The 14,531-nt window shown below is 40.6% G+C and overlaps 2 protein-coding genes across 8 annotated transcripts in view; one reads left to right on the top strand and one right to left on the bottom strand.

The window, feature by feature from the left end:
* PPP6R3 (protein phosphatase 6 regulatory subunit 3) overlaps positions 1-11,678 on the top strand; it is a 71,638-nt gene extending 59,960 nt beyond the window's left edge. For all 7 annotated transcript variants that reach the window (XM_063117054.1, XM_063117052.1, XM_063117053.1 and 4 more), the window contains 3 exons: positions 4,396-4,546; positions 6,714-6,836; positions 10,205-11,678. In XM_063117054.1, coding sequence (XP_062973124.1) covers positions 4,396-4,546; positions 6,714-6,836; positions 10,205-10,256 — 326 coding nt within the window. In that variant the 3' untranslated portion in view covers positions 10,257-11,678. The remainder of the gene's footprint in view (positions 1-4,395; positions 4,547-6,713; positions 6,837-10,204) is intronic.
* A 1,053-nt stretch (positions 11,679-12,731) lies between these two features.
* LOC134393371 (sodium/hydrogen exchanger 10-like) overlaps positions 12,732-14,531 on the bottom strand; it is a 55,908-nt gene continuing 54,108 nt past the window's right edge. Inside the window, exons 26-27 of the mRNA XM_063118399.1 lie at positions 13,219-13,280; positions 12,732-12,779 (exon numbers count right to left, since the gene is read on the bottom strand). Of these exons, the coding sequence (XP_062974469.1) occupies positions 12,732-12,779; positions 13,219-13,280 (110 nt within the window). The remainder of the gene's footprint in view (positions 12,780-13,218; positions 13,281-14,531) is intronic.

Below are 14,531 nucleotides of genomic sequence, written 5' to 3'. Positions count from 1 at the left end.
AACTACTATCCTTTTGTAAATATATATCTCTTCATAGAACTTTAATTGTTTGCAACCTTATTATTATTATTATTATTATTATTATTATTATTATTATTATATTTATTTGTATCCCGCCTTTTGCCCAATGCTGGGCCTCAAGGCGGCCTTACAAAGTTTAAAATATACATGGGGGGGGAGGGAAACAAAACCATAAACAATTAAAAAATACACAACAAAATTATAAAACATTAACATAGATGGAGGGCTGGATTATTCTCCAAAGGCCTGCTTGAACAAAAAAGTTTTAGCCTGCTTCCGAAAGCCCATCAAGGAGGGGGCCAGCCTAGCTTCCCCAGGAAGAGAGTTCCAGAGCACCGGAGCAGCCAACGAGAAGGCCCTATCCCATGTTCCCACCAAGCGTGCCTGTGAAGAAGGTGGGACTAAAAGAAGGGCCTCTCCAGAAGATCTCAAAGTACGGGCAGGCTCATAGGGGAGAATACGTTCTTTCAAATAACCTGGACCTTAACGTACCTTGACCGCATGGCCATTAAGAGCCCGTTTCAAAAGTGCCTAGAGTGTGGGAGTAAACTCCCACCTTCGGATGGTCATTCTTTGTGCCTCCTTTGTTTAGGAGAGTCGCATGTGGTCGAAACTTGCCGCTTCTGTGCAAAATTCACAAAACAGACCAAATGTCATCGGACAGACCAACTGCGTTCTCTTCTCTGGCAACGAGCTTTAGAGGTGACAGAACCCACCAAAGCCAAGTCTGCACATACAACAGCTATGTCGACATCAGCGTTAAACCCCTCAGATCCTCCAACACCAGGACGCTCTTTGGCAATCTCAACTGCCAAAAAAATTGCGAAAAAGGCTCGCTCTGTTCAGCAGCCCAGCAATAAGCCTAAGAGGAAGAAGAAGAAGAAGGCCAAGTCGTCTTCTCTCCCGCTGACTTCAGTGGCCACAATACAGATCCCGACTCCCCCACCATTGTTGGAGTTGCTGATTCCGCAATGTCCCCCCTCAGTACCGGTGGCTCCTGATGACCTGTCGGTATCGAGATTGGACATGTTGGGACGAAGATCGGGACAATCGGTACCAAGGCAAGAACTAGCGCCGGTAACATCGATCTCAGAAAGCATGATTCGGGATTTATCACCAGCACGCTCTTCTCTCCCATCTCACACTCGAGACCAACAGAGAGACAGATCTCCTCATTCTGTAGATATACTCAACATGACCGAGAGTACTATACTAGAGACCAATGGGACCATCACTGTTCACCACCAAGAGAGTGGGTTTCATACTCAAATTGGTCTTTTCCACCATGTCTATTTTACCAGTATCCTGTTTGGGGCAGTGGATATGATCCGTATGCAGGAAGGTCACATTATGACCCTCGATACTTACCATCCTCTCCTCGACATCGATCAGCACCTTCTGTTTCTTTGTCTCAACCTCCACCACGACAGGAGATACTGAATTGACACCGAGGATCGGTACTGATATCATCTACTGCTCCTACTCTGATGGCCCCTCCACAACCGCCACCAGAAAGGCAACAGCTGCGAGATCGAGAGTGAGCTAGTAATATCTCTCAATTGCGTATAGTAGAGGTACCCTCTTCTGTTCCATCCCCTGATCGTCAGACCCAGACGCGGGATACTGGAGCAGAGCAGCAAACAACTAGACCGGTGTCAGACAATTGTTACCGTTCAACCTCTCCCTATTCCTCTAAGGATTATGTTTCTGAATCCAGTTCATATTCTTCAACATCTCCTTCTATCCAGTCACCCACAGATGTCACCACAACTCAGGACAGGGCTTCACCATCAGAAGGCAACTACCATTTCTCTGATCAGATTCTCTGCATGGCGCAGGCACTGGGTATAGAGACACATCAACCCTCAGAGAGGATCTCGGACCCAGTTTTTGATGCTGTATACACTGAAGCAGCCACCTCAGTATCAATCCCTTTCTTACCAACTTTGCTCCACACTGTAAAACAATCCTAGAAGGTACCAGCTACAATGGCGCCTACATCACGGAGACTGGAGTCCCTTTACAAAGTCCAGGAAAAGGACGCTTCCTTCCTTTTCACCCATCCACGGCCCAATTCTATAGTTGTTGAGTCCTCGCAGGGGAGGTCGCAGAAGATCCACACTTCCCCTGCTGATAAGGAGGGACGTCATTTGGATTTACTCGGTTGCCGCATCTATTCTTCTGCTGCCTTGGGACTCCGGATAGCCAACTATTTGGCCATGTTGTTGAGGTACCAGCTATTCCTCTGGGAGAAGATGGACGCTATCTATAATCATCTCCCAGAGGAGCACAGACAGCTGGCTAGAATATTCCAGGATGAAGCCCTACACCTCTCTTGCCAAAAGCTCAATACAACACGTCATCTCACGGACTGCGAGGCGAAGGCAATGGTAGGGACAGGGGCACTACGTTGTCACGCCTGGCTCAGATCAGGCCTAACGCCCGAGGCTCGTGCCCGTATCGAGGATCTCCCTTTTGACGGAGAAGGGCTCTTTAATTCTAACACAAATGACACTATGGAAGCAATTCAAAAGGCCAAATCTACCGCTAAGAAGATGGGCATATCGCCACATCTCCCTCAGCCTCCATTTCGACAGCAACACTGGTCCCGTCCTCAACCATACTATAATCCAAGTCAGTATTTCGACAGGGTACAGCGATACTCTCAATACCAGCAACCTCGCAGTCAAAAACCATACAATCGCTCCCAACAACCCCACCAGCGATTTGACCAGGGTCCAAAGAAGCGTCTTTGACTCCGACAAATTTTTTGTTACGGATCTTCAGACACGACCCTTCAGGACTTTGCTCTCCCTTTTCGTTCAAAATTGGATGACAATCACATCAGACAATTGGGTGCTAGACATAGTCCAATGCTGCTACCTTATCAAGTTCGAAGTACTCCCTCCCATCGGTACCGTGAGATCTACCCGTCCTTCAGAAGTTCTGACTTCAGAGACCTGCACTCTTCTATGGAAGGGTGCAATTGAGAGGGTAATTCCTTTCTGCGCGGAAGAAGGATTTTTCTCCCGCTATTTCATGGTACCGAAACGAGACGGCAGACTTCTGCCCATACTGGATTTGAGGGACCTCAACCGCTTCATAAAGATCAGGAAATTCAGGATGACCACGCTTTCTTTAATTCTACCTTTGCTTCATCGAGGCCTCTGGTTTGCATCTGTGGACTTGAAGGATGCATATTTTCACATTGCCATAGGAGACATCTACCAAAAAATTCTTCATTTTGTGATCGGGACAGATAAGTTCCAGTTTCAAGTTCTTCCTTTCAGACTCTCCACTTTCTTCGCTTACCGACCATTCCAACGTTTCTCACCAGGGATCAAGGCAAAACAAGACAAAGCTCAAACTGAGTCCTTTCGCAAATCTAATAGATTGTTTGTCAGCTACGGAGGACCCAGGAAAGGACAACCAGTCTTCTCCCAGCGTCTTGCATCCTGGATCATAGCCACCATTAAGTTGTGTTATGAGCTGTCTAATTTACTGTTGGGTGAAGGCATCAGAGCTCATTCTACTAGGGCTGTTTCAACCTCTACAAGATTCTCACAGAGAATCTCTATACCAGATATCTGCAGAGCTGCTACCTGGTCTCAACCCCCGACATTCATCTCACGCTACCGGCTGGATGTCAAAGCAAGAGCTGATTGCAGTTTCGGGTGAGCAGCTCTGTCTTCGATTTTGACATACAACACCATCATCAACTACCCACCTCCGGTAAGTGAGCTAATTAATCACCCATATGTGTGATGCACAGAGACCACGATGAAGAAAAACAGGTTGCTTACCTGTAACTGTAGTTCTTTTGAGTGGTCGTCTGTGCATTCCCACAACCCTCCCACCGTCCCCACTTTGGTGTCGATGACGTTTATTGTCGGTACTGAGTGGTTAACCTCCTTGCTATGGGACCGAGATGTCGGTCTCAAGAGAACTGAGGAGAGGAGCAGGAACGTGGTGACATGTGCACTGTATGGTGAGGGAGGAGTTCCCGCCAAAAGTGTTTTCTCCGCTTTAGAAGTTTCCCGAAGTGAGTTCCGCGCAGGCTCAGAGCCCATATGCGTGAATGCACAGATGACCACTCAAAGAACTAACGTTTCAGGTAAGCAACCTGTTCTTATAAACAATTATATATTTTGTGACTGAACAACTGCAAAAATGGCTAATAATATCCAGTTTAAGAATTGTATGAAAACCAATCATTGGGATCCTTTTGAACTTGTACGCTTGCACAGGCATAGTTCCTGCTCAAAAGGATGCTGTGTTTCTTGGTCTTAGCTATACTGGTCAGAGAGCCTTTTCAGCTGAACAGCAATAAACCCATTGGCAATTATTCATCTCCCTTGTGCAATTTTTTTCCAGCCGCAGGAAGTGTTGCAATGGAAGCTGGTTCTGATGGAGAAGATGATGTAGAAAATGCAGATAAGGTGACTGAGACAGTAATGAATGGCAGCATGAAGGAGACCCTTAGCCTTACTGTAGATGCAAAAACTGAAACTGCTGTCTTCAAAAGGTGAGAAAACAAACTCTGCTCTGATTCACTGAGAGTGGGTCTATATTACATTCATCTTTAAAATGGTGGCCTAACATTCCATCCTTAATTTTAGAAGCATTTAAGAATGTAGCACAACATTGCACCCTGACAAAACTGGGAGTTCGTTGAAAAAAAGAGTAAAAGGTTTAAAGTGTGGCTTGATTGTGGCTATAAATATATTCCATGATCTAAGCCTTGTTTTCTGTGAACTACAGTGACTAAATTTTTTGGTGGTGGTGGTTGTAGTGAGGATTTTTAATATTGCCTTAATCCTATATGTGCTGTATTTTTCAACTCTGAGTTTGTCTTTCTAGTTTTGAAAATTAGTTCTAATGTTCTAATCATGTTGTAAGCCACCTTGAATTTATTAACCAGCTAACATGGGTATTTGTTTGCATAATCCAATTCAAAACCTGAATTAACAATGAGTCTCTCTGAATTTGTACTATTTCAAAAATTTGTTACTTTAAAATGATGATGACCCTCAGGGGTCTGGAAACAAAGGCCTATGAGGAGAGACTGAAAGAACTGGGCATGTTTAGCCTGGAGAAGAGAAGATTGAGGGGAGACATGATAGCACTCTTCAAATACTTGAAAGGTTGTCACACAGAGGGGGCCAGGATCTCTTCTCGATCCTCCCAGGGTGCAGGACCCGGAATAACGGGCTCAAGTTAAAGGAAGCCAGATTCCAGCTGGACATCAGGAAAAACTTCCTGACTGTTAGAGCAGTACAACAATGGAACCAGTTACCTAGAGAGGTTGTGGGCTCTCCTAGAGGCCTTCAAGAGGCAGCTGGACAAGCATCTGTCAGGGATGCTTTAGGGTGGATTCCTGCATTGAGCAGGGGGTTGGACTCGATGGCCTTAAAGGCCCCTTCTAACTCTACTATTCTGATTCCAGAAGTTGTATTTGAATTTGATGGAACTTAATAGAGCGTAAGAGCAGATTGGGGTGATCCTAAACTTGAAATTATTGCTTTTTCTTTAAAATAAAAAATATTTACAAATGAGATTGCACTGCACTTCACCCTTGCACCTTTTACTATTCTTCTAAGTTAATCCTACCAGTTTTAAAATTTCTCCACCCACTGCAGTTTTGTATTCTTTCCTGGGGTTCTCTTCGGATAAGCTTTAAGTGCCCTGCAGTTGCACTTCTTAAAAACAGGTATTCATAGGCTGGATTCTTGCATCCTATTGCACTGCCAGTCACTGCTTCTTGTATTGGTGTCCAGAGCAGGGTTATCTCTTAGCACTTGCTCTTCATCCAGGACATATGTAAACTAAGCAAGTGTTGTCACTTTCATGTGGAAGTGGGCCCTTATGTATTTTTAAAAAAGAAAAAAGTGTAAGCTACTCTACACAGTGCTGCTTACGAAACTGTCCTAGTTCTCACAAACAGGAGATAGGGCAGCAAACTTGCTTATAGATTTTTCCACTTCAAACTCCACGTGGTGTTTCACATGATTAAATCTTCCTTCCTCCATACCCCCAAATTTAAAAAATGTCCTCATACAAAACTAGCATGCCACGGTAGCAGTCTAGGTTACATGGATTTTGTGTGTAACCTCACCTGCAGAGAGAGGCTTACCACTTCATCTGCTTTAGGTGAGAAATAGGCCTGAGACTTGCTTAGCTTTAAAAATTTAACGGCATTTTGTGTCTTCAGACTATACAGAGATAAATTGTGTGTAATAAACCACTATTACTTTGGTCACTGCATAAATAGGCTTGGTCCAAGGGCTTTTTTATAGGAAAATCTTGATCGTCTTTTTATATTCCTTTTCTGTTTTTCCCCCCCTCACTTTTGGCTTCAGAGTGTTGAAATCCTATCGGTATGTACAGTAAAGGATAATTAATGTTTTTTCACTTTGGGCACCATGTACATTCTTTATTCCTCTTCTTACTCTGTAATCTTACATCCTGCATTTTTTCCAGTCCAGTTCCTTTTTTAAGTGAACATATAAACTGATGCCAGTGATTAATGTGAACAGAATCCACAACCTTGTGCTTGTTTTCCATGTTTCAATCATATTTCTAAAATCTGTTTGCATGTGACCTCTGGACCCCTTCTCCCCAAGCCTCCCATAAATGCATGATTATACAAAAGTTTAAAACACAAATGAAACAGTAATCTGTTTCTTCATTAGTGAGGAAGGAAAATTGTCTACCTCGCAAGATGCTTCTTGTAAATATGTGGTGGAGGAAAACACAGAAGCTGGAGAAGAAAATCCTATCACTCCACAGCCTGCTTGCAGCAGTCTGGAACAGAGGTAGGTCTTTATTTCCAAAATACTTTCACATTTGTAGTTTGTTTTACTAATGGAATTATTTATTTATACATTACTCTTTAGCTGGAAAAGCTCGCAGAGCACTAAAATCAAGACATTTTCTGGTTTGGTGTGATGGAGGCACCCAAGTGTTAAAGAGTATCTCCTCTCATTGCCTAGGCAGTCCAGATCCTCAAGCTCCATCTCCAGTTTCCTTCCCTACCTTCACCCAGTACAGTCATTACTCTTGGAGATCTTCCTTCTTTATCTCTCAAAAGTCTAAGCTATTTCCTCTACCTTTTAATTTCAATTACTTGCTTACTTTCCTTTGACCTCCATCTTCTTCCTCAGCATTGTTTTAATCATGCATAAGGAAAAGCCAGCAACAGGTGCCTAAGCATAAAACCTTAGTTACTAAATCTTAGGCTCTCTTATATTCCTCAGAAGATTCTAACCAAGCCTTTGCTAGTCCTTCATTTTTATTACACAAGGGCCCCATCTGGATGGGAGAGTGAGTGATGTCATAAGCATTCAATCCTTGCACGACGAGTTTGATGAGAATGAATCGTTGGATTCTACCCAAGCTGAAGATTCTTCTAAAGACAGATTGTTTAACACAGATTTTTTCCTATTACTTTCCAAGGCAATAACTTCAGTCAGATTGCAGCTGACATCAAAATCCAGTGAACCACAGCTTTCTGCCCTCATCTTCGAGGCTGTTTCCAGGGGAGCATATGTCTTGCCAGAACCCAAAGCGCCAAACCAGGAAGCACCTTTTTGACAAGCTGGTCAAAGGCAGAACAGGCCATTCCAGGCCAGGAAAGGGGTTAACATAGCACCAAAATTGTATTTTCTGCCCCAGCAGGATCTATGAATGACCTCAAGGAACCCCTGGAAGATCTCCTGTCTCTGCTTTCCTGTCAGGCACCCTAATGTTTGCCATCTCATTGGGTTTTGCCCATCCTCCCTCCTTTGGATTGAGTAGCTCTTAAATAACAAGGACCTTGACTGCTAAACCCTACTTAGGGGCCTAATTATACAAATCTCTTGCATTTTTGGTTGACACCACTCACTTTTTCAGTCCAAACCATCTCCACAACAAAATGGTGCCTAACGCAGAGGGTGGGGCAACTGTAGGTGGAGCCAAGATTAAAAATGGCAGGAAAAGCTCAAGGACAATGAGTGCAAGGATGGTTGGGAGTAGTGTCTCTGACTCACATAGAAACATAAACACACTCCTTAGAACCGGATTTATCTGATCCGCAGCAGGAACACAATGAACAGAAAACAGAGACAACATAGAGGGAAAAAAGGGGAAACTGACAATATATATAGGTAAGGGTGACAGTTCATGGGACACACAACACATTCCACAATAGCTCCTGTGCAGTTAAAAATTAAAAAATGTTTAAAGTTTTTTAAAAAATAGATTTAACAAATAGCAAGGGCTCCAACTCCCATATGGTATTTTGCACAGATGCACAAATATGTCACAAAAGTGCTCTCTTGCATGCATGTACATACACACAGGAAGGAGGTACATAGCTGAAGGGATTAGATTTTTTTTAAAAAAAAAAACAATGGTGGGGTACTTGTACAATGAAGGTTGGCCAGAAGGATCTCACAGTTGGGGCCCTCTCAGTACTGGACCCTATTTTGTCTTTCACTAAGGACAGTGACACACAAACACACCCACCCCTGGAACTTCCGTTTCATGCCAAAGATTAACTCTTGTTTCACTGCTCTCAAGAGCTAGTGCTTCTTTTCTCACCCTATCACCACCCACTGCTCTGAGATGAAGTGGCACAAGTAGGAAGTGTGCAGGGCACTCAAAATCCACATCTGTAAGGTCAAATCTTTTATATGTACTAATTCACTGTTAATAGTTCTTCATCCCAATTGGCCTTTATTACCATATACATGACTCTCAACATCTTGCACACCTTCACACTTGACTGCTCATTCCATGTGACCTACAGCTGCCTCGGCAGCTTTCTTCACCAATGCACAACTTTGTAAGGCAGCAACTAGGGCCAACCCTAACACATTTACCCATCACTACAAGCCAGATAAATATATCTGTGTAATATATTTGTGTAAAATGTACATGTGGGGGTGGGTGGGTCATGCACTGAAGCCAGAAGCTTCTGGTGCTTGATTTTTACTGGGATTAATTGCAGGGAAAGGTGTCCCAGGTAGATAGTAGACATGAATGAAGATATTACCATATGCCCAGCTTGCAAATGAACTAATTAAGAACTTCTGGACAACACTGGAAACCTTCGTACCTAGAAATACTCTTGGGTCCGACAACTGAAAAGAGCCTGAAGTACAGGGTAATGCTGAGCTTTTAGCAGCAGGTCTCCCCTCTCCACGAGTCCTTTTGGGCTGGTGAGCGCATTTGGAATTTTGAGAGTGTCATGGGCACCATCACAAAAGCTGCTGTGGGCTGTACCCATTTACAAAATAGCTGTTGTGTTGGGGCACAGACTCCACCTTTGCCTTGTAGTTTGGTTGTGAAGCAAATTATTTTTCTTTTAGCATCGCTAGTTCATCTTTTGTGAAATGGACGCCTTGTAACCGACTATGCCCATTACAGTATGTATTAGGAGACGTGCACATTAAAATGTACACAAATGTTTGTGCTGATGCAGAAGCAGGACAAAATAAAAGTTGGAAAATGAGAAATTGAACAAAACCAAACTGACAGATTTGTTCATCCCTAGGTTGGGAATGATGCATCTGGATTCCCATCCCCTCTAGCTAGCAGGAAAGGGGCAATGCATGTAAAAAGAACAATAGATGGCAGTTTTGAGAGAGAATGGGAAATAGAACGGAGTATATGAACTTAGTGTATGTAAACATGTTAAGAGTGCTTGCTGACTCCCTATGTGATGTGGACTTTGGCTGATGAAGTTGCATGCCACCACCTAAACCCAACCTGTATCTATCACAGTGATTATCTTCCAAAGAAAACCAATCCTGAGTAAGCGCTTGGCCCTACAGTTTCTCACAGCTCAGAGAAGGGAGATGTGCCACCAGATAGTGCAGTTTGTGCAGGGCCAGCTCTACTGTTCAGGTATCTGTGACCACAAACTGAGCAATTCAAGGCAACAGAAGAATTTGGGAGGCAAAGATCTCTTGCTCTTAATAGTCTTCCTCCTTACACCTGGGAATTCTAGTGCACTTACATTGTGCAAGCTCTCTTCCTTCAAACTATTCTGCAAAGCCATTGGCCCCATCTGAAATAAAGCTTAATAACATATAACTGTATAGTCCTAACATTTATCTGTTAACTTCATTTTTTACAGTTTTTTTTTCATGTTCAGGTGACACTTACTGTAGTTCTTCTGTTTAACTCCACTCCACAGGACTGATCAACAAGCTCTTCTAGCAGAGGCATCTGTTAACGGCCCTGTATGATATGTGATCTCGACTGCTGTTGGCTGAAGATTATGAACTGATACCCAAGGATTTGTGTCTCTTGAGGATTTCATCTAGAGCCTATTGGAGCCAGTCACTGCTGCACTAATTTCACAAGGGATCAGGACCAGCAACATTTATATTCTAGATTTTAAGACATTGTACAGAAATTCATAAGTGTAAAAATTGCACATTGAGAAATACCAAGAAATTTTTGCGTATGTTTATATTGTATTGTTCTAAATGATGGGTGGCCTGTGAAATAAGATCTTGCCACCCAAGTAACAATAGTAGTGATACTATAATTAAAATGGCTGTAAGAATAGTTTTATAAAAAAGTGAATACACAATTCTAATGTATTTGAGGCATAACTATTTGACAATTAGTGACCAAAGTATTTAGCAGTTTTCATAATTTTTTCACCCTAAAAAATCCTGAAGTCCATGTTTCTTTCAGTTTGGCAAAGAATTGTTCAACTGCAATGCCCTTTAAATGTTTTGGTTGTTTTAGATTTAAAACAATGATTTAAAAATAATTTTTGGTGTTCAACATTTTACAGCAGGCTTTCAATTGGTAATTGTTTTCTGTATTGTTTAAACCAGATCAAATGTAAGTCTATTGGTAGAGATTTTAAGTATTTATTGCTACAACTTAGTTGACAAATTGATGTTATTGTAAAGCCATACGTTCTGTTCAGTCTTGTTTGCTTGAAACAATACCTTACAGGTGAAACACTATAATATTTTGAAGTGCACATGGCTTGTTGTGTATTTTTAAGTGACTCACCTACTTTTTTAACCCATTCACCAAGATGTACTTTAATTCAGAGCATTATAAAATTAAACATTTTGGAACAATCTTCATATTTAAAACACTGTAATCCTTTTGACAAATCAACTAAATATAATGAAATGCCCATGCTGCTCATGTAATTACAGTTCATGTGTTTTAAAGGTATAATATCTTTAAATATCAAAATTGGGCACTTGAGCATGTTAATTGTTATACTTTCACTGTTTTGATCTGTGTGAAGTTTTTCATTTGTAAGTTTTAAACCAGTTTTTTCATACCTGGCTTGTGTATATATATATAGTGATTATGGAAACTAATTGTAATTTATAATTTTCTATGTCATAAAATTCCAACCGCCTTCTCAAACGGAAGCAATATAATGTATATTGCCACATTGTCTGGTGGAAGGGTTAAAGTACTTCACCTCTTGCACTTTTAGATGCAAATCCATTTTTATTTCTTTAATAGAAAGGTATTCATTTATTTTTACATCATTTGTTTTCCTGACCAGTATTTAAAAGCCAAAAGGATACTCTAAACAATGGCCAATGACTTATTTTAGAAAGTGTCCCAAGCTATGTGCCTAATACTACATTGCATACAGAAATAAAGACAAATGTATACTGGTATTTCTATTCTTTCCTCATTTCTTAACATTTTGAAAATACAGTGTTCATTTAAGTATCGCTGCCTGAATTTCAAATCAATGTTCACCTGTATCAGAAGGCTCTATCAGATGTAAAAGAGAAGAGGTAAAAGGGAAAGCATGTGGCTGCTGCAAAATAGTTCCAGAAACCATCTGTAACTTATATAGCTTCTACTCCTGGGGAAATTGCCAGCAGCTTAGGTAAATGGTTTCCCAGTCACAACATCTTTGTACCATCCTGAAGTATCCCCTCAAGAAAACAAAAACGAATTTGGGGAACAGTTGAGTATTGCACGGACTCTTCTTTAAAACAATGCAACAGGTTTCTTCAGCAAAGGAATTGTTTTGCTGCTGTGTTAAATCATTCATGCTAGAAAGAAGTAAAAATGTTGAGCAGTTGCACTCATACAATTTACCCACCCACCCTGCCCTGAAAGATAAAAACTTTGCAGGGAGGGTCATAACCCACTGTGGATTGGGAAGTGGTATTCAGCCGATTCTATTTTTCAAGTTCTTAATAGTAATATTTTTAGCCCATCTTTCAAGCACATATCCCTTTAAAGGAAAAATAATTCTGTGATGCAAAGAACATGGGCTGCTCGAGATTGTTAAAAAGCTCTATTTAGTTGCAAACCAAGATTTGTATTGTTTATACCAACCAGTTAATAGAAATATGTAGATTTTAAGATGGGAAATAATATCAATGGGCATTGTGCTTGCTTTATATTGATCTGAATATTCCGAAATTTTCTGAGGCATAAAATCAGTTCAAAATTTATTATACAGATTATAAACTGAAATAACATCAAATATTCCAACACTCCTAAACAGTTTAAACCGTTTATGTTTATATACCAAACTGCTGTTTTACTAGCAGTTTTGTCTAAAAATCTTTGTAAAACTGGTAAAATATATTTGCAAAAAGGCTAACTAATACAATTAACTGGTTCCATAGTGAGTTGATGTCTATGCCTTGTTTCTCTACAACATCTCATATTCTTGCTCTTTGGTAGTGGAACATGATGGGGAATCCGCATTAAACTCTTCTCAAGTTGGGATTTTGGGAGCTCAAATATGTATACTCCTGTGTAATAGGAAAACCACATGTTTGAATATTTTGGCTGCATTATTTACATTAACATGCAATTTAATAAATCAGACTAGACAATTTTGATACATTTTCAGACTAGCCACTTCTGTAGTGAAACAAAAGCCATCAGATTTAAGTATGTGTCGCTATTTTCTCCAACACCTTAACACTATGGTGCGTTCTGTTCTGAGTCATTGTAATAACTGATTTTGTAGTTACAAAATGAAGGTGATCCTGTGGTCACACAAGAATTTCCCACAAGGGAAATTAAAAAACAACAACAATAGGGTGTGATCAAGCTAATTGTTTTAAACTGGATATAACTTCTAGTGTTTTGAATATAATTTCATGAAAAATCTTACTAAATACCTAATATTACATGCAAGATGTAAGACCTTAACTTGGCTTACATTTAGTATACACTTATACTTACTAAATCAGAAGATACTGTACTGTGACTCCCTGCGTCCAATGCAAAAATGTGTCCCATGGTGGCTGTAAATTCAACGGAAAAAAACATTAAAAAGCCTGTCATTTATTTATTGATTTTACTACAGAATGTTAAAATAAATTTCCCCCCACATTCATCCTGTTCTGTTTCTGAGAATTTAGAAAACAATTGTTAGAAATAGAGATGTCTGTAAGCAATCTCTTAAAATCTTCTCCTGTGTTTATAAACTAGAGAAGTGGCAAGTTATTTAAAATATGCTTTTCTTTGCTTCCTACCGATAATATATAGCAGAACACTGCACTAACAGTGCCTCAAATTTTTACCCAGACCAGATTTTCCAGTTGATGGGCATGGCTACATTAAAAATCATTTAATTGCAACTACTAACCCAAAATATTTTAAGTACAATTTAATAAAAGTAATGGGAACTACTTTTGTAATTACTTTGAAGCAGTTAAAAGTTGTTACAACTACTTTTAAAAGATAATTTAACCTAGTGGGGAGGAGTAAATTAAAACATTTCAAATGGCTAAGACAAAACAGCTTTAAAGTGCAATCCTATGCATACTTAGGAAAAAGTCCCCTGCTGGCTGGAGAATGCTTGGAATTGTAGGATCTTTTTCTGTCTAAATGTGTCCTTAGGCATTTACAATCCTAAAATTCCCAGCATGTCCCAGCTAGCCAGGGTGGCTGGCACATGCTCAGAGGTGGGCTTTTTTCTGTCTAAACATGCATAGGATTGTGCCTTTATTTACTAAGATTTTGTAGCGTGAGACTTCCTTGTAGAAGAACCACTATGCCAAAGCTGGAAAATCTGAGCAAGAATCTTCATTTTTCTGAATTCCAGTTAGCTCCTTACAACTGTTCCACTTGTGAAATATTTATACGCTACATAATTGGAGCCTGGGAGAAGAGCATGGTGGGTGGGATAGCGAGGAGAACTAGGGCAATAGAAGAGCTTGCTTAACAAAGTACAATTAAATGATTGTGAGACGAAAAATTAGTATGCAATGATGGCTCAATAACAACTTTATCACCTCTCTTAAAACTATTCTCTGCTTCTAATAATAGGTTGAATATTACAAAATTGCAATGATGGGCAGTAATTAAGATAAAAATAGTTGTGCTTTTCATATAAAATAGTAGTTACAGCTAAGGATGTGCATTCAATGTAGAATGATGTGGGCACCTTTGGGGAGATTTGGGGCTTGTCTGAGGTGATGTAGGTGTCCTTCAAAGAGGTCCGAACAAAATCGGGCTTCTCTTTCTACCTGCGCCTTACTTTTTGTGAAGGC

This window comes from Elgaria multicarinata, chromosome 2 (assembly GCF_023053635.1).
Source record: "Elgaria multicarinata webbii isolate HBS135686 ecotype San Diego chromosome 2, rElgMul1.1.pri, whole genome shotgun sequence".
In the NCBI taxonomy this organism is placed as follows: Eukaryota; Metazoa; Chordata; class Lepidosauria; order Squamata; family Anguidae; genus Elgaria; species Elgaria multicarinata.
The sequence above is the reverse complement of the archived record's forward strand: the minus strand, read 5'-3'. Positions and strand labels throughout refer to the sequence as shown.